The sequence below is a fragment of the Toxorhynchites rutilus genome, chromosome 1 (assembly GCF_029784135.1).
Source record: "Toxorhynchites rutilus septentrionalis strain SRP chromosome 1, ASM2978413v1, whole genome shotgun sequence".
Taxonomy (NCBI): Eukaryota; Metazoa; Arthropoda; class Insecta; order Diptera; family Culicidae; genus Toxorhynchites; species Toxorhynchites rutilus.
The window spans coordinates 189561735-189588802 of NC_073744.1; the positions used below are offsets into that span (position 1 = coordinate 189561735).

General features: G+C 40.8%; 2 protein-coding genes across 2 annotated transcripts; one reads left to right on the forward strand and one right to left on the reverse strand.

Moving 5' to 3' along the window:
- Positions 1–7890: 7890 nt before the first annotated feature.
- Positions 7891–9138, reverse strand: LOC129762363 (uncharacterized). Its single transcript, XM_055760582.1, has 2 exons — positions 9040–9138; positions 7891–8977 (listed from the first exon to the last, which is right to left on the reverse strand). The coding sequence occupies exons 1-2, from the start codon at positions 9079–9081 to the stop codon at positions 8057–8059; spliced, it is 963 nt and encodes a 320-aa protein (XP_055616557.1). The 5' UTR covers positions 9082–9138; the 3' UTR covers positions 7891–8056.
- A 15630-nt stretch (positions 9139–24768) lies between these two features.
- On the forward strand, positions 24769–25968 carry LOC129763458 (uncharacterized). Its single transcript, XM_055762533.1, has 2 exons — positions 24769–24836; positions 25252–25968. The coding sequence occupies exon 2, from the start codon at positions 25252–25254 to the stop codon at positions 25966–25968; it is 717 nt and encodes a 238-aa protein (XP_055618508.1). The 5' UTR covers positions 24769–24836.
- Positions 25969–27068: the final 1100 nt, after the last annotated feature.

Consider the following 27068-nt stretch of genomic DNA (forward strand, 5'->3'; position numbering starts at 1 on the left):
GACAAGGATAATACCGACGAGGCAACGAAGGAATAAATTATATTTTTTTTATATATTGCACTGTAGTTTTAGCTAATTAGACTTAAGTTAATAATTATGTAGTTATAATATATTCAAATAGTTTTAAAATGTATTGCTTAATGGTGGCTCTTTATCCACTTGAGCCTAATTAAATCAATAAAGGAAAAAAAAAACTTAATCAAACTCTTAGGAGTATAATAAAAAGACGTGTGACTTGTTTGGGAGTCGAAGTCGGAAAGAAAAAGAACTTTATTTCAACAACTACTTTGACAGCAGTATGTTTATCCCGCCGAATGCTGAATACACGAATATCTGAAGTTATCTGAAGTTTCTTTACAATATACTTATTCGATAGATGTTCGAATACACTCTAATCTAAATTGTAATTCAATAAATAATAGAGACTTCTTCGTTTCTTCGAAACGCCCTTCAAGACTGATTGGGATTCGAACTGGGATTCAATTAATATTCGAAAGCGATCAGATTGATGAAGAATCAGCCTCTCTGAGGTACAGATTCTGCTGTGCTGGCGGACGCTATTGCCACTCGCGTATGGTAGCAAAAAATGGACTGTCCGCGTTTTCCGGATAACTGCGTCTTTGATGCTAGACCGAACACAGCTCGCACAATACGTGTCACAAGTTGATTAATGTTCTAACATACGTATCAACTCATGCCTTGACTGCATTGACTAGAATTTTCTTGTCTGTCTGTATGTGCATACACATACGGAATCGGATAAATCGTTAAATTATGCTAATTGGGGGTATCATTTGAACATGGGGGAATTACAATCCGTGGGTGATAATTTTACGAGTCCTTCTAAATGCCTACGTTTGAATATTAAACTGGCAAGCAAATTGGAAGAACGGTGTGGTGGAAGGACAGGTAACAGCCGGCGAAATGTAGCAGTATAATTTTGAGGTTATGTAAATTGTATCTACATGTAATTGATTATTCAAATACCCAAGTCCCCAAGTTCTCGTGGTTCATTCGGGCTTCGGCATTTGTCCGGTTCCAGCAGAGAAAATAAAAACACAAGTGTTCTCTAATTGCCCCAATTATGACTTACAGCGGCAAGGGATTCATAAATCATGGTCATTTGCGCCTAGTAGCGAATTGATTGACGAATAAATTTAAGCTAAGTGCCATTCACGGCTAGAGATTTGCATACGCGCGCGCCCTCCATGTTTGCCACAACTATTACAAAAGCAATCAACCCATTAATCACGGGCGGACATTTTTGCACCTGTCACAATGGCGAATTTTTCATTAATTATTTAAAAGCCAGTAGAATCGTGGCCGCGAAAAGCTAGGATTCTGTGGGGGATGAATAATTTCCTCGAAATATGACACTTAATGTTGTACCTCCGGGAAAGGTCTTATCACCCACCGATCGGAGTGGAGCCATTCGGCGAATTCGGTCTAATTCGCCTTCGCCTCAAGCGCATTCGCCATTATCCGTTGATTTTGCCGAAAATATGTAATTACTTCGCCAAAGGCACTGAGGCCGCAGCACAGTAGGCTGCTACATTTATCCCGCGAAACCGAAAACAGAAACCGGTGCTAACGTCAGCAGCGATGAGCCTTCGACCAAAGCTGCAAACAATACCCGACGACCGACGGAACTGCCAGAGTGGGTAAGTGTAAGCATCCATGCTTCCAGGAACGTGATTATCTTAATCAAACTTTTTTGTTCACTTGACCTTGAACTTCCTTTTTCCTTCCCCTCGGAGTGCGTGCGGGACGGCGACGACGACGACGATGGAGAGGGGTGGCAGTGGAGAATTGAGGTCGGAAAAGCAACAAAGTCCCACATAATGAGGATCTTCGCTTGCACTCTCGCCCCTTCTACCAACACTCCTCGCTCCCCCTCAGGGGCGGATTACTCGATGGTTTCTTGTTATACGCTAGGGTTAATTAAGAGGCACACCCGAAGGTAAGTAGGTAGCCCGAATAATGTCGAAGCAAATGGAGGGACAAACATAAAGGTATTGTGTTCAAATTTCTATGGGATAATGGGACTCGGTGATATTATTTTGCGGCGGCCGTACGACGCCTGCCGGAAGCTTTGTTGTGGGTGTGGGTGTGTGTGTGTATGTGTGCGTGTAAATGGCTCCGAGCGAATAATTTCTTTCACCTTCAAATTAATGTCGTCTCCCGTTTCGTGAAATTCAATCAAAGCAGACCGGTGTTGTCTGTTCCGTGTTCAGTGTGTTTACGTGTCATTGGTTTTTGAATTTCTTGGATTTTCCATTTTGTGAAGAAAAGTTTAATGTATTTTATTTCAAGCTTATAAAAATTAGCTTTACTTTATAATAATTATTGAGATGTGCATGAGATGTCCTCCAACATTTATCTGAATGAAAGATTGTTGTTTGGAAGTTAAATAAACATTCCAATTTAATCACAAAAATAAAATTGAGCTAAGGATATTATTTACAACCTTTCAGTGATTCAGTGGACGCGATATAAATAATGTTTTGTTTACGTTGTCACATAAAAGTCGATTGTTGTTGTCTACACAAAGAATGCTCAACAAAATCAAAATAAGCGGAAAGAAAATCAGCATGCAGATCCGGAATATTGTTGTTCAGGATCATTCGTAGCAGATTTCACAGCGGAAGACTGTAGAGAAGTTCGTAATAAGCCGCGTGAGAACAGTGCAAGTAGAGGAAATTTCTTTGACGAAAAATTTCCCCGACTAGAACGGGAATTGAACCCGAACCACCGGCGTGTTAGGTTTGACGCGAACCACTCGGCCACGGAAGCTCCTTCTGCAACCCAAATATCCTGAGCATCTGTATTTGATTTTTTCACCATATAGTTCAGCATGGATTTGTAAGTGGATGCAAATAGAATTTTCTTTCTGTTTGCTGTTCTTGGTGTTCTTCTTCTTCTTTTTGGCTTTAAGAGAGTTTAAACTTTACTTTTTTTGACGTAGGATTACGTCTTTCGGGAACATATTGGGGTACAAATTGAAAATCGAAATTCGAGCACATCGTGAAAATTGTCCAATTTCAAACGCTTATTGCTCAGTCATTTCATGATGGATTGATGAAATTTTTGCGTCAATCGATTTCGGCACTCCATAAGATTTCTTATATTAAGGAAAATAATATATTTCATGAAACTAACTATCGAACAATTGAAAAAACTCAACCCCTATCCTAACGGGAATACCCACTTCTGATTGGTCGAAATTGACGACATATGCGGCGAGTCCCTAACAGAGATATCAAAACCAAGCTGCCTGGGGGAAATCGGCATTGCAAATACATGAAAGTAGGGGGAGCTTTTTTTCCCACCGAAATCTGTTCTCTAACAGAGACATCAAAACCAAGCTGCCGGGGGGAATAGGCATTGCAAATACATGAAAGTAGAGGGAGCTTTTGTTCCCACCGAAATGTGTTCCCTAACAGAGACATCAAAACCAAACTGCCTGAGGAAATCGGTATTGCAAATACATGAAAGCAGGGGGGGGGGGAACTTTTGTTCCTACCGAAATGTGTTCCCTAACAGAGACATTAAAACCAAATCATTATCAAAGACTTTAACGATATAATTCGTAAAAGATATCCGAAATCAACAGATAGCCTAACGGAATTTTACGTCAACTATGCGGTCGTGTCTCGGACACAACCCTTCTGTGACTTTTTTCGCCTCTATTGGATATGTTTTTCCAAATTATATTTACCTGTAACGGTTCATTGTTGATTTCAAACTTCTGCTTCAACGAAATCTGGGAAACGATTGTAATTCCGGCGCAATTCGGTAAAATGGTACTTCCGTTAAGATATTTTTAAAAATATTACTTGAGACAACAAAACACAAAAACAAAGCCGTGGCCAGTGGAACGAAAACTCTGTAATAAAAGCGATGGAAGATCTCGTGGAAAATGCAACTTTCACTCCTTAAACACTCGTAAAATGTTAGTCACCAATAAAAAGGTTTTACTTAAGAACAAAATACAGTGAAAAAAAATATGATTCGTCAACAAAATTGAATTTCTTATGAAAATTTGTCCTGATTTTGTAGAACATGAAAAATAAATCAGGACACTCCAAAGGATCTCAGGACATGTCTTGCTAAATCAGGACAGATAGTATCCCTAGCTGAGCCTGGACTCAAGAGCAGATTCACAAAAAAAAAATCGTGGGATTGTATCCGAGACACGACAGCTTAGGACGTAGGATTACGCAATCTTTTTGACGTAGGACTACGTCTTTCATTTCTATACCGGGGTGTAAAAACAAAGTTTCGAAAACGAAAGCATTACGCCGAAGACCGAGATTTTGAGTGTTAATAGCTCCTAAACAACTGAACGAAATGGTATGATAAACACTTCAAAGATAAAATGTCTACGCGTTCTATACTTGTTACTTTCTGATCCAAAAACTTGTTTCAATAGTCTTAAATTTGCTTTCAAAATAGGCTATTGAAATCACCAATCGGTATACAAGCGAGCGCCGCCTGGAAATCCACTCAGTTCTAATTGAACAGCGATTGGAGCATGTTTTCGCTGTTGTGGTGAAGCTCTTCATTTATCATGAAAGCGCGGATGAACGGTGTCACCAAGAGCCTGTTTGTGCACCTTAGGCCAGAAGGGAATCCATCAGGAGGAGAGTGATGCTACAAACGGTTCCCCGGGAAGATCTCGAAGCAGCCGCCACACACACACACACACATACACGCACGGAATTCTTTCCGTTTGGATCGAGAAAGATCCGGAAAATAATCTGCCAGTTCCTCTAGGAATTTAAAAATACATTCATGTGAAAGAGTTTATTTGAATGTTTTCTATCCATGTAACACTGTGACCAAATATGTTTCAATCAAGTGCTATTAACAGATGGTTATCGAGTTAGCATTAACCACTGGTGGGCTTCCAGTATCGAGGAAAATGTGGAAATATCTAATCGTTACTGAAAATAATCTGCCAGTTCCTCTGGGAATTTAAAATTACATTCATATGAAAGAGTTTATTTTAATGTTTTCTATCCATGTAACACTGTGACCAAATACATTAGGTTTTGTGATTTTTCAATCAATCGCAATCAACAGGATAGCTTCTGAAGATTATTCTTCCCCATCAGTAGGATATTTCCGTATCCAATATTGGATGCATAAAACCTTGTGCCTCCAACGTAACGCTCTCGTTTTCGAAGTTCTCCAAATATTCATTCATTCAGAATGAATTCAGATTCAACTTCATACAAATGATCTCTAAATCAACGATAGTCCTACGTCACCCTTGCGGTTATACCATAGATATAACCCACTTCCTGTTTTTTAAATTTGTTGGTCTATCATTTCGGATATTATTTGCGAATACATCGAAATTTCTGAAATAACTCTTTAATAAAAAGTTCCGAGGAGCCTGAAAAGGTTTAATAGCTTGCGTGGTTTTGTAGAATCATTTAGAGAAGCAATGATTTTTTCTTGCTTTTGCAAGAACAATACACTAATTGGTCATATGTCGCAATCTGTTTCTTTATATCAATGCACGCATTACACTGAGTATTTAACGAGAGGCATGATCCGTGCATCGCCATTCAACAAGCATCAAACACGCGTCTTACAGATGCACACAGTTGCAGCGATAAAAATGAAACATCGCGAGAGTGAACGTTTATGAAAAATCGTTTCTCAGTCAAAACCGTCAACAAAGCTAGGAGTTTGTTGCATCAGAACAGAGCCGATGAGCACGAGAGAAAATACAAATGGCAATTAAAAGTATCGAAGTGAAATATTCGCTAGCGTTCACAGCTCGAGGGGAACCTTTGTTGTTTCGGGCACAGAAAGATTTTGAGAATTTTCCTCAGAGGAGATGCAATACTTATACGCTATCGACAGCTTACTTACTATGCAAGGGTGGAGTTTACTTCACAAATATTCTCTTTTCGCTATACCCCTTCGTTGTTTCTATTCTAGCGGCTGCTAAGTTGCCCGTTATTGACAGTTCTATTCGGGAAGGCACACAAATGGACAGAACAAATGTATAGGCAAATGGGAATGCTTCCGATTTTCATCAATTTAAACCATATACAGACTATGGGATTGTAATGTATAGCATATTAAATAAATCTTACAAAAATTTCCGATTCGATTGGTATGCAAATCGTTAAAATCTGTTCGCAGCAAAAATAGTTATTAACGTTAACTTTATTTCATAAAAACGTGACCTGTTTCTGATTTGGCACCCTTAATGTAAGACGTAGTCTTACGTCAAAAGTCCATTAAAAATGACCTGAAACGGTTGGAATTTGCCCGGAAACATGTTAATGAACCCAAAGACTTTTGGAAAAAAATACTTTGGACTGACGAATCAAAATTTGAGCTTTTCAACGAGAAGCGGCGCGAAAGTGTGTGGCAGAAGGATTGCAGGAACACCATTTGCAGGCTACAGTCAGGCACGGAGGAGGCAATGTAATGGTATGAGGATGCTTTTCCTGGGCTGATAATGGAAATCTGGTGTGAATTCACGGAATCATAACAGCAAATATCTACGTTGACATCCTTAAGGACAATCTGTAGAAATCGCTTCAAAAAATTGGCCTACGAAAGAGATTCGTTACCCAACAGGATAACGACCCGAAGCATGCTGCTAAGAAGACCAAAGCCTATTTCCGTTAACGCAAAATAAAACCCCTTGAATGGCCACCACGAAGTCCTGATTTCAACCCGATTGAGAACCTGTGGGTCGTTCTCGACCAAGGTGTCTAGAAGTATATCCTAAGGTGGGCCAACTTGATAAAAGCACTCTTCAGCCATCTTGGAAGTCTACTGTGTTTTTATTGTAAACAAAACACAATACGCTAATGCCGAAGCTCGTTCCTGATCAGTCTGTCTCTTCTACGCTTCAAGCGAATAATTCCCCTTCTGCATTCTTCCGTACTGTTTTCATATCAGGAGGCCACACTATGATGTTTTTAATTTTTTTGCTTTTATTGTGTGATTTTTTATTTCACGAACTCGGGCTTTTATACTTGTTTTCTATTTTTAGTTCGCGTGTCATTGAAATAAAATGTTTGGTTTAAGTTTAATGAATTGAATCCAGCTAAATATGATGAAAATGCAATGAAAAATATTGTTTTTTTCATAAAGAATCATGAAGTTGCTATTTTTACTTGAATAGATTGTTTTTTTTTATTCAAGCAAAATTGAGAAAATCGTTATCTAATGCTTTCTTAATACAATGTAAACAACACTTTGTTTATATCGGCTCAATATCGATTGCTAACAATACCGCACAGCTCTAACTGTCATAAAATGAAGAAAAGAGGAGTTACCCAAAGGGTTTGAGTGATTTTAATACTATTTTAATTTTTTTTTATTTTTGTCAATGCTAATTTGCACACATTAAAGAAGTTATGTAGTGGAGTAAACAAAATCTAACAAAAATGGCAAAACTTGTTAATTAATTGCAAGAGTAAAATTGACCTGAAATTGAAAAAAGTTTCCAAACATCCAAGATGGGCTTTTTTATGCTTATTATTGTATTTCCTGTACCAAGGAGGTAAGCGATAACGTCTTCACCACGAAGTATCACGCGAAGGAGAATGTGGTCTTTTAAGTGAAAAGATCACTGGAGGAGATGGACTGGCTGAAGATAAACGTTGTACCAACAACTGCCAACCTTCCCAATGTCCCCCAGTTCCGACCGATGGAAACAGTCCAGCAGACGCTTAGTCGTTGTGTCCGTCGATCGTTGCAGTCTGCGTCCCGCGATATGCCTTTCTGCCACTGGAATACGCTTCATTTCAGCACATGATCACACGATCTAGAATTGACAGGGAATCGCTAGTTCGAATGGCGGGAAAAAGAAGAGAAATGAAATGGCCATATTTTGAATAAAATGTTCTCCCAATAATATATTGCAATAAAGCATTTATTTTCACTAAAACAGGTCGGTTTTGAGGTTAGACCTCAGATAGCAGAAACAACAAACTTCATAGAAGCATTCAAAAACAATCAACAACAAATAACAACGGCATCTATCCTAGAGAACAAAAGACAACACCATACATCCGACTCAACGTTTTTCATCCGATTCGTCAGTATAATCCTCCTCGCCGTAGTCTTCGTCATCTTCCAGTTCGCGCCCTTGTACAGCTTCATATACAAGCGCGGCCCCGTTCGAGCCACGATGCTTGTTTTTCCGACTCTTGCGTGACTTGTGTCGTCGTTTACCGCGGGAATGATGCCGGGATCCTTTGCCGGATTTACTGCTGCTGCTGCTGCTACGATGGGGCTTCGGCGGCGGGAGAAGCTGATTCGGGGGCTCCGGTACATACTGGGGACGACGCCAGCCTAGGGATGATTCGTACACGGGAACGTAACGACGCGTTCCATCGTACCCGACAACAGCGCGGTCCTGGTCATCTGGTGGTCCCGGGGATTGGGTAGTCGTGGGATCCTCGCTTTGGGGAGCGTACGTTGGAGCTTCGGTGTTGTACCAGCCTGTGTCCTGCTGCTGCTCGCTTACCGGGATCGAGTGCTCGCTCAGAGAGGTTGTGTATTGTTGGTCTCGGTGATCCGGCTCGGGTGCATTGTTGGAGCTGGCGTACCGGTCATCCGTGTGCTGCAACGGTGCTAGCTTTTCCACCGGTGGATCGATCTGCTGGGATCCGGGATGCCACGTTGTCGATTCCACTTGTGTATTTTGAACTGGAGCAGGTTCGTAGTACGGGATACTGTCTATCCCGTTGACTAGGAAGAATTTCTTGAGTTCCGATAATGCGGCATGGTGAGGATTGTGTTCGACCTCCGGGATTGGTTCTGGGGTGCTTTCCTGGTGCTGATGGTCGCTGGATTCCTGATGCTGCGGGAATGGATGGGCGAAGCTATAGGAAAAGCCACGAGTGCCACCGTGGGAGTGGTATTGGTAGGACACTGCGTGTCCCAAATACTGGGCGGCACAGCTGGAGACCAACAGCAACGCGGGAACAATCGTCTGGATAGTAGTAGATGGGGTTAATGTTATTTTCTTCCGGATCAGCTTCAAAGTAAACTTACAAATATATTCATTGAAAAACGATAACCCATCCTTCCCCACATCGAAGCAATACGGAGTCAATATTCTGACCGATGTCATCCGTGCTAGAACTGTCCGCTAACTGTGACTCTTGAGTGGGTGGGAAACAGTTTTATATTCCGTATCAATTAACCTGCCGAAGTCAATGTAAATGCATTTCCACATGCACAGATCGATTGCCGCTTTGATTGCGCGTGATTCTTGGAATGCATCTCTTTCTTCTCGCTCTGTGATGACTCGTGTTGGTATGCATCTCAATTTTGGGGGAGAAAAGCAAAACTGCGTTCCATTCATGTGTAAGCAATTATTTTGTCGGTCATTGACTTTTTCATTTTGTGTGCAAAGATGCTATGGAGTGCTTTTTTTCCATTTGAATCTGGTGGAGATTCAATCTCAGACGACTGAAAGCGAAAACGAAGCAAAATAAGGAAGGAATTTTCATTTTCTGTCTACTCTCGATTCGCCATTCATCCCTGTTCTCGATGACTGCCATCGTCTTTAATTTGGATGAATAAATTATTATGGTACCGTATAACGATATAATGGCCCCCAGAGAATTTCTTTCATTAAGTTGACCAGATTATTGATGTTTTGGCGTGGGTATATTTGGGAATAAGGGTGACGATAAATAATTAATGCGCGGAATAATTGCCTTCCTGGTCCCTGGGACTGGTTAAGATGGACCATTCCCAGAAGCTGATTCCTTTGTTCTATTTTTTTCAGAGAATCGTTCGTTCAGACTTATTTTTAGTTGTTTTCATCATTCATCATTACAACTTTACGTTTCCCAATTCACCGTTTTTGTGATCACTTCACAGGTCACAGGCCTCCATGTGTTTTATATCATAATTACCAAAGGATGAAATTGATATTTTACAAATGAAAAATTTCTATTTTCAGAATTTCACTGAATTATGTTAAGAGTGTATACAATCACAATAGGTAATTGTCAGCACACGTTCATTTGTTGAAATCAAGGTGTCCTCGGAGCTAGTGCTTCGTGAATCGATCCTGCACACTCGCAATGACGCAATGACACTAGCTGGGACGAAAGCGTAAGAAGCGAAGAAGTTTTTGGAAATAATTTTAACGTATTCCGGCACGACCGCAACTTATCGTTATCTCAGAAGAAGTCTGGAGGAGGGGTCCTCATTGCCATTAATGCAAATTTCACTTCTGAGGAACTTATAACCGAAAAACATAAAGAATTTGAGCATGTATGGGCAAAATTATCTATAGCTGGCGAAGAACACATATTTGCTTCTGTGTATTTCCCACCCGAACATGCAAATAAAAAGTCGTATGAATTATTTTTTCAGACGGCAAATCGAATTGCAGAAACACTAGAACCAGAAGTGAAATTGCATATCTATGGCGACTTCAATCAAAATAAAGTAGACTTCATTCCCGATAATGATAATGAATGCATTCTACTCCCAGTCGTCGGGGAAAATGAAACCCTACAATATATATTTGACGAAATTGCACATCTCGGTCTTAACCAAATAAATCATGTAAAAAATTTCCAAAAATATTATCTAGACCTATTATTCACTAACATCACCGACGACTTTTGTGTGAATGAGTCCATGACTCCTCTTTGGAAAAATGAAAAATTTCACACAGCAATTGAATACTCAATCTTTATACATAATAGACAATTGCCCATCGACTGGGAGTATGAAGAAGTACCGGAATATAACAAGACGAACTTTGAAGCAATCAAATGTAGCCTACAAGCCATAGAATGGCAAACTTTATTAAACAGCGAACGAGATGTCAACTTAACTGTACATATTCTTCACGAAATTCTGAATAACATAATATCATAATTTGTGCCGAAGAAAAGAAGACGAAGATATTCAACCAGCAAATATCCTATTTGGTTTAACGTTCAAATAAGAAATCTAAAGAATAAAAAACAAAAAGCACATAAAAAATACAAAATAGACAAAAGTCATCAAAATTTGCTTGAATATCAAAATATTTCCCAAAAATTAAATTTTGCAATTAAAAGTGCACACGAAGAGTACAATAGAAAGGTCGAAACTGAAGTCAAATCATGCCCGAAGAAATTCTTTAATTACGTAAAGTCTAAGCTCAAAAGCAATAACTTCCCATCGCAGATGCATCTCGATGAGGATGTGAGGAATTCTTCGAACGAAATTTGTAATCTCGTTGCAAATTTCTTTCAGGAAGTATATACCACATTTTCCGAAGAAAATCGCGATCGGAACTACTTTTCATTTTTACCGGATTATCCAAATGACATATCGGTGAACTATCTTTCACAACAGGAAATATGCCATGCACTAAAAAAATTAGACGGAACAAAAGGACCAGGACCTGACGGAATAGCACCTATATTCCTAAAGAACCTGGCTGAGGAACTCACCCTTCCCTTACATTGCATTTTCAATATGTCACTACAAACTGGAATATTCCCAGAAAAATGGAAACAATCTTTTTTGGTACCTATCTTTAAATCAGGCGCTAAATCTGACGTACGTAATTATCGTGGAATTGCCATTATCTCTTGCATTCCTAAACTATTCGAAGCAATAGTCAACGAAAAAGTCTTCCAACAAGTAAAGAATAGAATTACGTGTATGCAACATGGCTTCTTCAAAGGCCGTTCAACTGCAACTAATCTGTTGGCTTTTGTGACTTTTATTTTGAATGCAATGGAAAATGGCAAACACGTAGAAACTCTTTACACTGACTTCAGTAAAGCATTTGACCGCATCGACATTCCATTACTACTCTTCAAATTGCAGAAAATAGGAATGAAACAAAGACTCCTAAACTGGCTCAATTCTTATCTAACAAACCGTGAACAAATTGTTCATTTTCAAAATTCTCTTTCAAATCCAGTAAAAGTCACATCGGGAGTCCCACAAAGCTCTCATCTTGGTCCTCTTCTTTTCATTCTGTACGTTAATGACATCTCCTTCGTTCTCAAGCATATCAATGTACTTGTGTATGCCGACGACATGAAGCTTTTCGCGGAAATTGGAAATGAAAACGACATCGAAGCATTTCGAAACGAAATACATGTATTCCATACTTGGTGTGATAAAAATCTACTAACACTGAATGTGAAAAAGTGCAACTCTATAACATTTAGCAGAAAAAAACATGTACCAAATATTGTAATATGTCTTGGAAATCAAAATGTAGAAAAATGTGAAATAGTTAGAGATCTAGGCGTCGTCCTGGACTGTAAACTCACATTCATAGAACACTACAACTCTGTAATAAATAAGGCGAATAGTGTGTTAAGTTTTGTCAAACGCTTCTCACATAACTTCCAGGACCCATACACAATAAAGCTTTTATATATTACATATGTAAGGCCTATTCTGGAATACTGTAACATCGTTTGGAACCCGTATATGGTCGTACATGAAGAACGCATTGAGTCAGTCCAGAAACAGTTTCTTCTATTTGCACTTCGTAAACTCAACTGGACCTCATTTCCACTTCCTTCATATGAAGCACGTTGCATGCTCATAAACATCCAAACACTAAAAGAACGCCGTGAATTTGCAATGCTTTCTTTTGTTAATGACCTAATTTCGCAACGAGTACAGTCAGCTGAATTACTAGAAAAACTAAATTTCTATGTACCTGGGCGTCAACTAAGAACGCGAAATTTGTTTCTAACCAAAACATCCAGAACAAATTATGCAAATAACGCCCCTATCAATCGCATGATGCGTATATACAATCAGCACTGCGAAATAATTGACACAACAATGAATAAAAAACAGCTAAAAAGAAACATGTACCGCAAAAATAATATTTAACCTAAGAAAACATTGTAACATTAGTGTATAAGTGTGTAGTCTACATTTGTTTGACGAAATGAATAAATAAATTAAAAATAAATAAATAAAAATGACAATTCCGCACGATTCGCTTGTGAACCTAGTCGTTCAATTATCCCAAATCTTTCAACTCGTTCTCGTTAAGTGGTAGCTTTTTTCAAATGGAACCCGAAGTTGTCGTCAAAAGATGCGTCAAAAGTGGCAGGAGTTTTACTACAAGGACGTTTTCGTGCAAAATTTCAAGATAAGAATTTTATTATCTTTTTTTCCGGAATACTTCTTCGTTTGGCTGAAAAGTTACTCTTCTGGAACCATCATCCAGTGCGTTAACCCGAGATCGAGATCGTTAAAAAGAAGTGCAACCAAGCCAATATGCTAGAATGAAGGCGGATTGTGGAATCATGGTTGATAGTGAAGGGCAAACTGAAGAAGAGTGGAGCAAGCGAAAACGGAATTTGGTTGCCAAAAAAGTGGGAAAACAGCTGGCGCATAGGATAATGACCCTTTTCTTTTCATCGTGCATTTAAGAAACCTGAACACCCCTGAGTCTGTAGATGTGTGCGTGAGGGATTATGCCTCTATTTTAATTTTGACATTTGCTCTTAAGTTATCAAAATGGCGTCCAAACAAGAGGAGCTCACGTAAGAGAAGTTTGAAGAGAACAAAACAAGTCGGCCGAACCACGATCTGGAAGCTGTACACGACAATGCTGACAAAGTTCGATTGCGTGCTGATGTATGATGGAATTTACATCGACATAGATCTCAGGCAGCATCCTGAAAAGAAGTTTTACCCTTTAACATTATTAGTCACAAAAAGTCACAAAAGGGAAAGGTTGCAGACATTGTCATGTGATGCCCAGGCTAATTATATCGCACAACTGATATTTAGATTTCGCCTCAATAATTTCTACTCACTGAGCTAATTTGCAGATTACATAAGAAACGTTTGTAAAGAATAATTAAAGAACCCTATTTGAATTCCTGGTTCATTTTCATTTTGATCCCTTTTATAGATACTCAAGCTTATATATGATAGTAGTTAGTGGATAAAGAGCGATTCAAGAGAATACACGTCTTTTATTTATTCGTTACGCTAAATCTATCCTATCGAGGTTACATCTCTGTAGACAGGATATCGCGGACGGGGAACCGCAGTTTTCATGGTATAACGGATTTTACGTGGAATTCACCGAGTTTCGGGAATACGTTACCGGGTAAAATTGAAAACGAGAAGGTACGGCAAGTGACCGCGTGGCCAGAGATCGATAGTGACCGGATGGTGGCTTGGAAGAGCGCGTACACTGAAAAGTTCGGATCAGTTCGAGAAGAGATTATTTGTTCTTGTTGAGGGAACAATAGACCACTCATCTGACCGTGTATATTCACTACTAAACCTTTTAGTTTGGTCAATTACCTCTGTGTAATGAGTGATTCGGAAGATAAGGACAGTATATCGAACGTTACCCAACGGAGCAAAAGTAGGGTCGAAAAAATGAGTGACACCGAGAAATTGCAACAGGAAAATGAGCGACTGCGGCAGCAGATCGAACTGTTGCAAACACAACGGCAGCTTCAAGAGGCGCTCACCCAGCTACAGACACGATCTAAAATGCCAGAGCCAAGGGAGATGGAGAGCCTTGTGAGCAAATTTGATCCGAAAGACCCAACCAGTTTAACCGCAGAAGAATGGGTCAAATCGATCAATAGTGTCGCTCGGTCGTACAATTGGACTGATGATGCGAAGCTGTATTGTGCTCGGCTTCAACTACAGGGTGCGGCGCGACTGTGGTTTGAAGGGGTAAGAGAAGAAGTGGCGGATTGGAGTACGTTTACTACGGCGATCAAAGGAGGTTTCCCGTCGTCCAAGAGTTCCATCCACTACCACAATCTCATGCAAAGCCGACGTCGGCTACCGACTGAAACCATAGAAGAGTTCGTGTACTGTATGAACGCGATGGGAAAACGTGGGGGTTTCGATGAGCAGACCATCGTAACGTACATAATAAATGGTCTGACAGCATTTTTATCTCGATCTAAGGTCAGTGTAACTAACACCAATACAGTACAAGATCTATTGACGCAGCTGAAGTGGATTGAACAAATGCAAGGTTTAGGCAATGCAAACGTAGAATCGCAAAGAGTTGGTACATCGAAGCCTGCTGTTTCAGATGTGGCTGGTACTTCTGGTATAACAGATACACGAGGAAAGATGAAAAAGTGTTTTCGTTGCCATCAAGAGGGCCACTGGAAGCGTGATTGCCCACTAGCTAACCAAAAATATCCGTTAGTCGGGCAAAGAGCGGATAACAGTTCGATAAAGATGATACAGCGGAAAAGCGCCTTCGTGAAGCCAGTGGTGATCGGTGATCTGAACTTAACGGCGTTGGTAGATACAGGGGCGAAAGTGTCTACCATACAACAGCACTATGCTTCGCGATGTGGCGAATTGCAGCCTTGTGGAAAAGTACTGCAAGGATTCGGTTTGAAGCAGGTGGCTGTAAGATCGTTGTGTGTAGCTAACATTACAATGGATCAGGTGAAACTGTCTGCGAAATTTCATGTGGTACCGGATTACGTACAAGAGATGCCAATAATTATTGGTGAAGATATCATCGATCAGGATAATTTGGTGATGATAAAGCGAGGATCTGAAGTGAAATTTAAGTTGGAATCCGAAGAAAGGACCAACGGAAGCGTCGAAGATTTCGTAAATGAAAAACCAATGACGGTATTCAAAATCGATGTATCAGAAGAAAAGGGTGTCATTGTGGCAAATGATATTAAGTGTGGTGGCTCGTTGACTGCCCAAAGCCAATTCCTGGAAGTGATGAACAATTATCGCCAGTGTTTTTCTAAGACGATGAAAGAGCTAGGGGTAGCGAATGATGCCGAAATGAAGATAGTGCTTAAAGACACGGAACCAGTGTACGTAAAACCGAGAAAGCTGGAATATACTCGGGAGGCTGCATTGAGTGAAATCGTGGCTGATCTCGTTGAGGCTGGAATCATTGAAGAGACTGAGTCACCATACAACAGTCCAGTGGTGTTGGTGCCGAAGAAGGACAATCAATTCCGGATGGCGGTGGATTATAGACAACTGAATGCTAAAACCGTAAAAGATCGGTTCCCCATGCCGGACATAGAAAGCTGTCTCAACAAGCTGGCAGGCGGGAAGATCTTCATCTCAGATTCCCAAGATTATACAGCGTTTTCCACAAAAGATGGACATTTTCGTTTTCTCCGGATGCCTTTTGGTCTTGTTAACGGGTGTGCCGTATTTCAACGAACGATAAACAAGGTGTTAAGCTTAGTGAAGGACGATGGTGTTGTTGGTTACATGGACGACCGGATTATCGCCGGATCGTCGTAAGCGGAGGTGCTGGAGAAATTTCGAAGACTATTGGAAGTGCTGAAGAAGTTTGGATTAACGATCAACCTGAAGAAGAGTCAATTTTTCGAAGAAACTGTACTCTTTCTGGGCTTCGAGGTCAATCAAGAGGGGGTCAAACCGGGTCATCTGAAGACGGATGCCGTTCGAAGATTCCCAACCCCCACCTCGGTTGGACAAGTCCAGCAGTTCATCGGTCTTTCAGGATTCTTTCGGAGGTTTGTAAAGGACTACAGCATAATTGCAGCGCCAATTTTCAAGCTTGTGAAGAAGGACGCAGTATTCGAGTGGAAGCTTGAGCAGCAACAAGCGTTTGAAACGATCCAATCTATACTGTGCAGCAGACCACTTTTAGCGTTATTCGATCCAAAGTGCACCTGGAATTGCATACCGATGCGTCGTCAATCGGGCTGGCTGCAGTATTGTTGATGAAGGTGGACGGAGGACTGAAACTGTTGAGCTATTTTAGCAGAAAAACAAACGACAACGAATGTCGCTACCATAGCTACGAGCTGGAAATGTTGGCCGTCGTAGCTGGGGTGGAACGTTTTCGGTATTATTTGCTGGGAAGGAGGTTTGTCATCAAGACGGATTGCAGTGCGGTGAGAGATGCGCATAAAAAGGAGGATATCAATCATCGTATTGCCCGATATTTTCTCAAGCTATTGGAATACGATTTTGATATCGAATACCGGCCGGGTGCAGCCATGGCCTATGTCGATTCACTGAGCCGAAATCCGGTGGAACCCCCAGGAGAAGTTCAATCGGTGGGTGAGAGCATACTGATCCTCGAAATCAGCAATGGTGACGCGCTGGTGTCCATGCAGCGTCGAGATCCAAAGCTAGTCAATATCATCGCACATATGGAGGGTGTTCCGGAGAACGATGAACAGAGGCAGATCCAGGAGAACTACTTGTTGGAGAACCATCGGCTGTACCGAAAAGTCGATGGCAGAAAATGTTGGGTGGTGCCAGCCAATATTCGTTGGAGGTTGCTTAAACATTATCATGACAATTTTGGCCACTTCGGAGAGGAGAAAGTTCTACATCTGCTTGTGCAGAAGTTTTGGTTTCCCCGGATGCGCAAGTATACGCAGAGCTACATCAAATCCTGTCCTAGATGTGCGTTTGCGAAAGAGAAAGGAGGACGTCCGGAGGGCTTATTACATCCAAGCCCTAAGCATCCTGTACCATTCCAAACCATCCATTTGGATCATCTGGGGCCTTTTCCGCGCTCCTCCAAAGGCAATGTGCACTTATTAGTACTGATATGTGGATTTACGAAGTTCATCTTGGTGAAACCGGTCAAATCAACGAAATCAGTGCCGGTTATTTGCATGCTGAGGGACGTGGTGGCAGTTTTTGGCTCACTGGGAAGGATAAGCCGCGCGTTTGCCGCAGTGTGCTCTGAAATGGGCATCCAACACATAAAAGTCGCTGTTGGTGCTCCTAGAGGTAACGGTCAAGTAGAGCGCTCTAATCGGACCATTCTGAATTCGCTTCGAGCTTTGGTCGAACCAGACGACCGAAAATGGGATGAAAAGATTAATGGTATTCAGTGGGCCATCAACAATAGTCCAAATTCTACTACCGGGTGTAGTCCATCGTCGCTTCTACTGAGCTACCAGCCTCGTGATATTCATCGTAATGAAGTTGTGCTTGCCATACATGATGAAGAAGACAACAGGGTTGTAGATCCCGTGCAACTGAAGGCTTTGGCGGTACAACGGATGCAGCTGAAACAGCGTACGCAAAAGCGATACTTCGACCAGCGACGTAGAGGAGCCAGAATTTTCCAAGTCGGTGACCTTGTTTTGGTGGAAAAGGACCAGTTTCAACCAGGAGGCAGTCACAAGCTGGAGCCGCGATATAAAGGACCATATGTTATCGTGAAAATATTGGGGAACGATCGCTATCAAATTGAAAGCTTCCCAGAGCAAAGCGAACGACGTTTTTCAACGGTCTATTCGGCTGATCGCATCAAAGCATGGTGCGAGTTACCAGATCTCGAACTGATGGAAGATATGCTGATGGAAAGCGATGATGAACAGTCTGGCTATTCAACGGAGGATGCAGAGGCCAGCGAGTAAATCAACGATGAGGACATCATATTAAGAATGGTGTCCGAGTGTAAAGAATAATTAAAGAACCCTATTTGAATTCCTGGTTCATTTTCATTTTGATCCCTTTTATAGATACTCAAGCTTATATATGATAGTAGTTAGTGGGTAAAGAGCGATTCAAGAGAATACACGTCTTTTATTTATTCGTTACGCTAAATCTATCCTATCGAGGTTACACGTTTTACAAATATTCACGACTATGGTATACAACTGCTACATTATTTATTTCTCCCATCTCAGCAAATCTATTAAATAAAGATCTGATTGAAAAAAATCTTGGATTTTACTGAACGTTTCTATACTTATTTCATTACGGGAAATTCTAGACTGTATTTTCTATTTCATTTTTATTCATCTATATTCATTTATTTTTTATATCTTTCCGATGTTTTTGCCCCCTACAAATTCAATCGCTATGATATAAATTTGTTCGTGGAAAATTTAAAAACTTGTTACGCCCTTCAAGCTGAGCCCACATTAACATCCAGATGCATTCTTAAACCACGTTAAGACTCTGACCTGATTTGAGTTCAATGGATGGAAATGGGTGAAAAAGGAAACCATGGCAATCATTGTTTTAATGAAATAACAAGTAGTAGGCATAGTTAAAAAATAAAAATCTAGAGAGAGTTGGAAAAGAAACAAGCAAGTGTGCAGTTCGGGAAAAATCAAAGACTTAAATACAATTAGGAAGTTCTATGGATTGCCAGGTTAAATTAGCTTACTTACTTACCCTAAAAAATACTCTAACATTATACTTAAAATAATCAGGTTTAGCAAAAAGGCAGATTTGATATCCCTGAGGTGGCTTCCAGAGAAAAAAGACAACAGGAGTCACTAAAACGTAAGGCAATTTTGTCAAAAATATATCTTGTAACTAACAATCATATTTCCATTAAAGGAAATTTCAATCTACCCAGCAAACCCAGTGGTGATTTTTTTTTTGTTGGCTTCGCCTACAGGATTTCAAAGTTGGAGCTTTATAATTGTGTACATTCCATCTTTATGCATCGATTTTTGACGAAGTGTTTCAAAAATCAACTAAAAATTTCAACTTCGTACTCTGTTTCTCTATTTTTTTTTGTCGAGTAGGTGAATTGGGTAGGGTAAATGATCTTGGTTTATCCGGTTTAGGGTGTTTTCACGCAACTAGTAAATGCAAATCGATTTTTATTCATGAAAATCACATATAATCAATACGAGTTTGTTTTGTTGTCTCTAGTCTCTAGTTGCTAATATTACCATAAGGCGTTGAAATTATTCAAATTTTTATGTTTTTATGGCTTGGATCATGGCTTGTCCAAAAATTGATCATGGTTTGTTCGAATTTCAATTTTCAGGTAGATGTTGTATTTCTCATTGCTTAGGTTTACTGTCATCGTATTGACCAATTCATAATTCAGGCTTTCTTCAGAATATTGCCTTTTCTGTGGCATTTTAAAATTGTTCACCTTAACACACTCAACACAGAGAAACTTTATTTGTGCTATGCACGAAGGACACCATAAACAAACTGCAGCGCGCCAAGCGGTTGCCATAGAAATCATGTGGACAAAACAGCATTAGTGAATCGGACAACTCATGATCAGAATTGAGGTCATCGAAATGCGTTAATTACATGGTTTAGCTATGTAAATCTGATACAAATGGTATGCAAGCATGATGTTTACAATATGTGTAAGTATTGCAATCTATAAAAGGTCTGAATACGTACCAAAAAATCATCTGGTGATTGATTAAAAGTTAGCTGAACAGAGGGGCGCATTGATACCAATAGAAGGCGGATTTTATAATCCTTTAAAACATGAATCCGTAAAAATATATTATAAAACTACTGTAAATCAGGGAAAAGACCATTTCATTTATATGTTTTGAAACATTCGAATACCTGATTTGACAAAGGAGCACTGAATTAGAGCATTCAAAAAAGTGGACTAACCATGATCATATTTTCGACTGGACAAATCAAAATCATTTATCTTATGATTTTAAAAAATGTTGAGTGTTGTCTCATTTAAAAAACCGTGCATCTCTGAAATTCTATTGCTCTTCCTTGCTCTTTCATCGTTAATCTCTTCACACCCAATCGATAAATATTGGATCAAGGTATTTATTTGAAAAAAAATTCCAGCCTTCTGACTATCCTTCGATTAAAATATAGTCATAATTCGCAACACAACCGAAAACAAATCATATTTATTTGTTCACACACTTTGGTAACTGTCGGTCCCAGTGACCAACGTCCACAGGAACCAGGATCCGACGTGGACCACGTGGAAAGTTCGCTTTCAAGGCCCACGGTTCGACGAGGGCTCAACGTGTTGATCGTTCGAATTATTCGATCCGGTGTGCACAATAAGTATAAAGTATACGAATAATAAAAAAAAGATAATATCAACAAATTGCGGAAGATTGGGAATCTCCTGACATGGAGATATCAAATACATATTGCTAGCTCAAACGAAAAACGGGGGAGTCACTTGAACCCATTTGCTACTCGAATGACATTTATTTTAAGAAAGAGTCAATCCAATTTGACAAAAAAAAAATCGCAAACTACTCGTCTCTGCTTTCTAGATTTCTCGCTCTCACTCGATTCTCGACATCGCCTTTCCCTTTTGTTTTTTTTCGCTCATCGTTTATATAAAAAATATCTCATGAAACTCATCCGAGGGTAATGAAATGAAAGGTATTGAAAGATCCGCCAAATATACTTCTCCATTTGGAATATCTAAGGAGAGATTCAACAAACATACTCAATTGTTTCCGACGAGCACTTTACGTTGGAGTATCGCGCCAACATTCCCTCTCATGCAGTATAAATTGAGGACGTGATAACCGAAGCGGTTCAATGTGCGAATCCATTCAGACTGATAGAGTTGGCTGGTGTTTGGTAAATATCAAAATCCTGAACTGCCGCCAGTCCGGAGTAGTTTCAAAAAGAAAAACCGAGTTTATGCCGTCAGAACCGTTTGGTTGACACCGTTTCCCTGTTTCCACTCTTCTTGATTGCGTCATGTGGGTGAGATTGAGGCTTTTTGTGCCTAAGCTCAATGACTTGCCAGAGTGCATGACACACGATAGCTAATTGTGCCAACAAGAAACCATGTAATCGAACACTTTAAGGCTACCACTTCCAAAACACCGATTCCCTTTGATATTTGATCTCTTCGGTTCCTCATTCGATTTGAAGTCATGAATCCATTGGTGATACCACACGATTATTCCTAAGTTTAGCCTTGAATCGTAGTAGTAAAGTCTGCATTACCAAAACTATGTTTGAACCTTCAGTTCTGCTTCAAAGCGACAATCCAAACACAGCTTAAGTGTAATAGATCCGCATCTCCAGAGTTTACCGTCAGAATAAACGCTAGAACGAATGACAGGTGTTCACCAGCTATGGGAGAAATTGGTAAACGGACTGTTGTAAACCTGTCAGTGTCGACATCTGTCAACCAAATATTGTTTACAAGTCTTTGAGTTTTGCAAACAAGTTCATTGAAAATGTCGAGTTTCGTTGCAAATAAATACCATTTCCGGGAAGCTTTGATGTTCTATTTCCATTGCAGGGGATGTGCAGCAGAAGCGCATTGAATGACCGTGTCATTTGCCCGTACTTTACTGAAGATAAATATGGGAACAACGCTAGTGTCAATCGTGGTCGCTATCGGGTAAGGGTTTCCAAATTTGTTATTGCTCAAATAAAAGAGATCGTGCGATTTGACGCCGTTGGGCTATTTTTCTGTGGGGGTGTGTCAAATCTTTCAATCTCAAATCTTCCTTCAAACCATTAACCCTTTGCGGTCGTTTGTCTGCTCTTAGCCACCACAGAATAGAAGTACAGTAGAACCCCGATTATCCGCGAACAATCGGGCTAGGCCATTGCGTATAACGAAAATCGCGGATAATGCAATATAAGACTAAAAATGAGGTACAAACATGAAAAATATATATTTTAGCATGGAAACTATGTTTCATCAATACAGAAATTATTGAACTATCAATCTGTAAGGTCGTGTACATCAGTGATCAGATAATGTGAAAGCCATAACCAAAACAAAAAAGCAAGACTCTACCACTCACTGACAAATTTCGGGAAGGTTTATACATTTACAGGGTTTTCCAATTCGGGCTTCCGAAAGTATACAGCCCTGCGCTGACAACCGTTTGACATAGCTGTCAACCAAAGCGTCATATCGTCGCATAGTTGAATGTCTGCCATTTTACAATATGGATCGTTTTAGCATCGCACAACGTGTTAATTTTGTTAAATTATACTATAAAAATGATGAAAAACCGGCAAATGTTTTTCGAGTATTACGGACGGATTTTGGTCGTCATGGACGGCCTACAGAGCACACAATCGCTAATGTAGTGCCTAAATTCGAACAAACTGGACTTGCACATACATCCATATAAAGTCCAACTGGTACAAAAATTAGAGCGTGGTGACCATGGAATGCGTCGGGCATACGTCGTTTGGGTGAACGAACAACAGCAGCAAAATGCTGAATTTTCGCATCAAATTTTCTTCAGCGATGAGGCACATTTCGAGCTCGGTGGTTATGTGAACACCCAAAATTTCCATATATGGGGCTCAGAAAATCCACACGTGATTGTTGAGAGGCCATTGCATCCGCCAAAAGTCACTGTTTGGTGCGCATTATGGTCTGGTGGAGTCATCGGGTCGTATTTCTTTGAAAATGAGGACGGCGAGACGGTAACTGTGGATGGTGAGCGCTATGGCCGCATGTTAACCGATTTTTTTGCCACAAATTGAAGATATGGATACGGATGACATGTGGTTTCAGCAGGACGGCGCCACGTGCCACACAACACGACCGAACATGGCCATATTGCGAACGAAATTTGAGGGACGCATAATTTCGCGTTTTGGTGATGCCAATTGGCAGTCCAGATCATGTGATTTGAACCCGCTAGATTTTTTTTTGTGGGGTTATGCGGAAGACCGTGTCTATGCCAACTCTCCGCAAACTCTTGAACATTTGAAAGACAACATTCGTGAAGTTATGACCGAGATACCGCCCCATATGTGCCGAAAAGTCATCGAAAATTACCTGTTCCGGATCAAGGTGTGCGAGGAAGCCCTAGGTGGACATTTGAATGATGTTGTATTTCACACATAATGGCATAAACCAAACTTTAATTTGGAATAAAAGTTTCATCGAAATTCGAATTCTAAGTGCGTTTTATTTCAATTTACTTTCGGAATTTAAAGTTGGAAAACGACGGCGCCAGTGGTTGTATGGTTAGCGTAACAGCCTCACAATCCGATCGGCCTGGGTTCAATCCCAGCTGGCGTCGTTGGGATTTTCTGAGGCGAAAAATCTCTGGTTACGTCTTCCTTCGGAGCGGAAGTAAAAGAAGTTGGCCCGGCTCATGAGTTGTTGAGTCTGATAGGTAGGAACAGGTGGAGTCGCCTCCCTGATGTCGGTGATTGGCACTAAAGTGGCGGAAATAGGCCGACGAAAAATAAGCGAAGATAAAAAAAAAAAAAAGTTGGAAAACCCTGTACTATGGAACTCACTTACGCGGATAATCGAGGTTCTACTGTATATTAAAATTATAATTTATGCAACAATGTATCGGTTACCACTTTTTTTAAACGATTTTCAACATTTTGTAAACGTATTCACCAACCAAAACGGTGCTACTATGAATAATAATAAACGATACTCAGTATAAGCAGAAGTTGTCTTCCATGCTTGGGGAAAGGATTAATGGAAAACTGTACTGTATTGCGACACTGTGTAGATGTAAAGAGCATTGTTCTGTATGTTCAAACAGAAAATTGAAAGATGAAAGACGCCAAACTAATAGTTTTTGTGAAATATGCGAAATATATCACACGACGAAGAATTATAGCAATTATTTTTAAACATAAACATAAAAAACACGGTTTTGTCAATTCTTATCAGATGTATACAAAAAATAGAGGACTCTTATTCATCTTCATAATCTCACAAAGTTATACATCACTACTTTTTCAAGTAAAGATAATTGCGACCAGCACGACACACATGTCGAAATTTAATACGACCGCAAAGGGTTAAAACAGATTCCCATGTGTCTGCACACCCAATCCTTCATTATTTCAAAGCGTGAAAGTAAACAAACGAGGCTCCCTCACAAATTGACGACATTAAAACCGCCCCCTCCGCCCCATTGGTGTAACCCATTATTCTTAAACAGGATAGATTCGATATTTATAACGTCCATTAAGCTCAACGCTAGTCTATATATAACCCATTATTAAACAACTCTAATCAGCGCTCCGTACTCTCAGATTAATTATCGCAGCAAGCGGCGCGGATGGAATTTACGGGCTGCGGGAGCGCATAACCGCCTACTGCAGCTGCAGCGGTGAGACAATCGATCAAGTTTCGTCTCGAAACTTCCGCGTGTAAGCCTCAGGTGAGTCAATACTTTTTTCACGGTCACTTTCATCGTCATCATAATCACTTTGGGTGTGTCATTTTCTTTCGATTTTTGAAAGATGTTATGTAAATGCATGAAGGCTTCTGTGATGTACGCTTTGTGTGAAAGCGAAAGTCAAATTATGTCTAATTATTGTCAGAATTGTGACATTGTGACAAATGCGAATAGATCCTTGATTTGAAAAAGAATTATGTGGGGTGCGAAAATGGGTCGCCATATAAAGCCACTTTTTTGTTTGGAAAATCACAGTTCATCATCGGTCGTTCGTACATTCAGTTGATCTTCCCAAAAATCAGGAGTAGCATTCCGTGTTGACATAATGAAAGCATTCGTAAGTATTTGGAGACAGTTCAAATCAGACTATTGAATCAACACTCTTTCAATACTTCAGATGTTGATACTCGTGATTCTGCTGGTCTCAGCCTGTTACGGTAATCCCCCGACGAGTTACGAATCTAAGGATGCCCATGGGGTGTCCCATAGTAGCCACGTAAAACACGTCCAACAGAGTGCGGGATCTTGGAGTCCGCAGCAAAAACCCAACGGACCCACGCCACCATGCACCAAGCACAAAATCCGTCACGTCCCATGGTCGCATCTGCTACCAGTGATCCTGCAACCCAACGGTGCCGTAATAGACACTCCCGAAGTTGAACTGGCGAAAGCGGCACACCTCGCGGAACACGCCAAAATAAAATCTAGACTGCACAAGCGATCCATCCACGCGCCGTCGACTTGGCACGGACCTATCCACATTCCGGTGATCAAAAATGGTGTACCGGTGGAGACGCCCGAGGTTCGACACGCGAAGGCAGTTCACGCCGCTGCGCACGCTTCTACCCACGCTTCTGGGGTCCATAGTGGACTGCACGGGGGAAACCGGGAAGCCCGATACTTGGCCGAGATCTATAGTACACCAGAAGACAGTTGGTATGGGCGGCATCAACAACGCGTAGTTCCCTTCGAACAGGCAGCGTTGGCCTATCCCGAGGATCAGTGGCGCGGACTTTACCATGTTCCAGCAAGTTTATACCATGCGAACGACTCACCCCATGGCTACTCGATTGGCGTTTCCCATGTCAGCCCTGACATCTACGCCTGGTATTAACGGTATTCTAGAAAAACTAGGGCTTGTTTCAAATTAGTCGATTGCGTTGCGTGTATTTGTGTGTTCGTTTTGAACAGAATATGACAAATAAAGACTGTGTTCAACATACTCAATAGTTTGTAGATTTCAAGTTTGAGAAGGTTTCTTATATGAAATGTTCATCGGTTGTGCTTCATTAGGTGCGCAACTAAGGTCCCGCTGTTTGTCAATATCGCTTGCATTCAAAAAATGGACTAATTTCACTAATTTTTCATGCGCTCACCTTAACATCTCGCGATGAGACCGCTTGTGCATCGTCAATCATTGTAACCCATGAGTTTTCAAACAAAATTTGACAGCGCTATCAGTTGAACTGCGAAAACAGTTAAACGACTGCGCTCCATAGTTTGGGTATACTGGGTGCTCCATCCCGTTGCGAAGAAAATGGTCATCGTCCGCTGGATACGCCTGTTCCTGTATCTATAATATCCTTACACTTCTGGAGAAGAATCAGTGCATTTAACGGAGGCCTGAATAAGGTCGTCCGACGGTGCTACGCGATCGTAAACTTCAGCTGGAACTAAAACAGAAGACGGAGAGGAAGATGGCTACATCGTTCCGGACTTTGGGCCGGAAGATCGGAGCAACGAACCAGACAGTGAAAAAATACCTAGCGAAGATGGACATCATCATGCGGAATCGTAGGTCAAGACCGGACGTGTCGGACAGCAAGCTGTGACCCAGAAACAAAACCTGAAAGTGATTGAGAATGGACTACGAGACGTATTTAACTCTGGCAACGGCTGGCAGGGAACCAGTTACATTACGTCCCCCACCATGGAAGTGGGTACCCACGTGAAGTACATCTCCCACATCAAGTTCCCAAAGAATGAGCCTCTGTAGTTACCCATCAGGGAAAAGGGAATTTCAAAGCCGCTCTTCTTCCGTTCGGGACTTGCGGTGAACGGGGAGATTTACAGTACAAAGTGCCTGCTGGAAGTTGCTTCCTTCATCCTAAAAAATATCATCCGGACAAGGATGTGGGGTTTTGGCAGGACCTGGAGATGAACCGCTTGAAGAAAGATGTTGTTCCAAAGTCCGGCAAACATCCGAACGTCCCC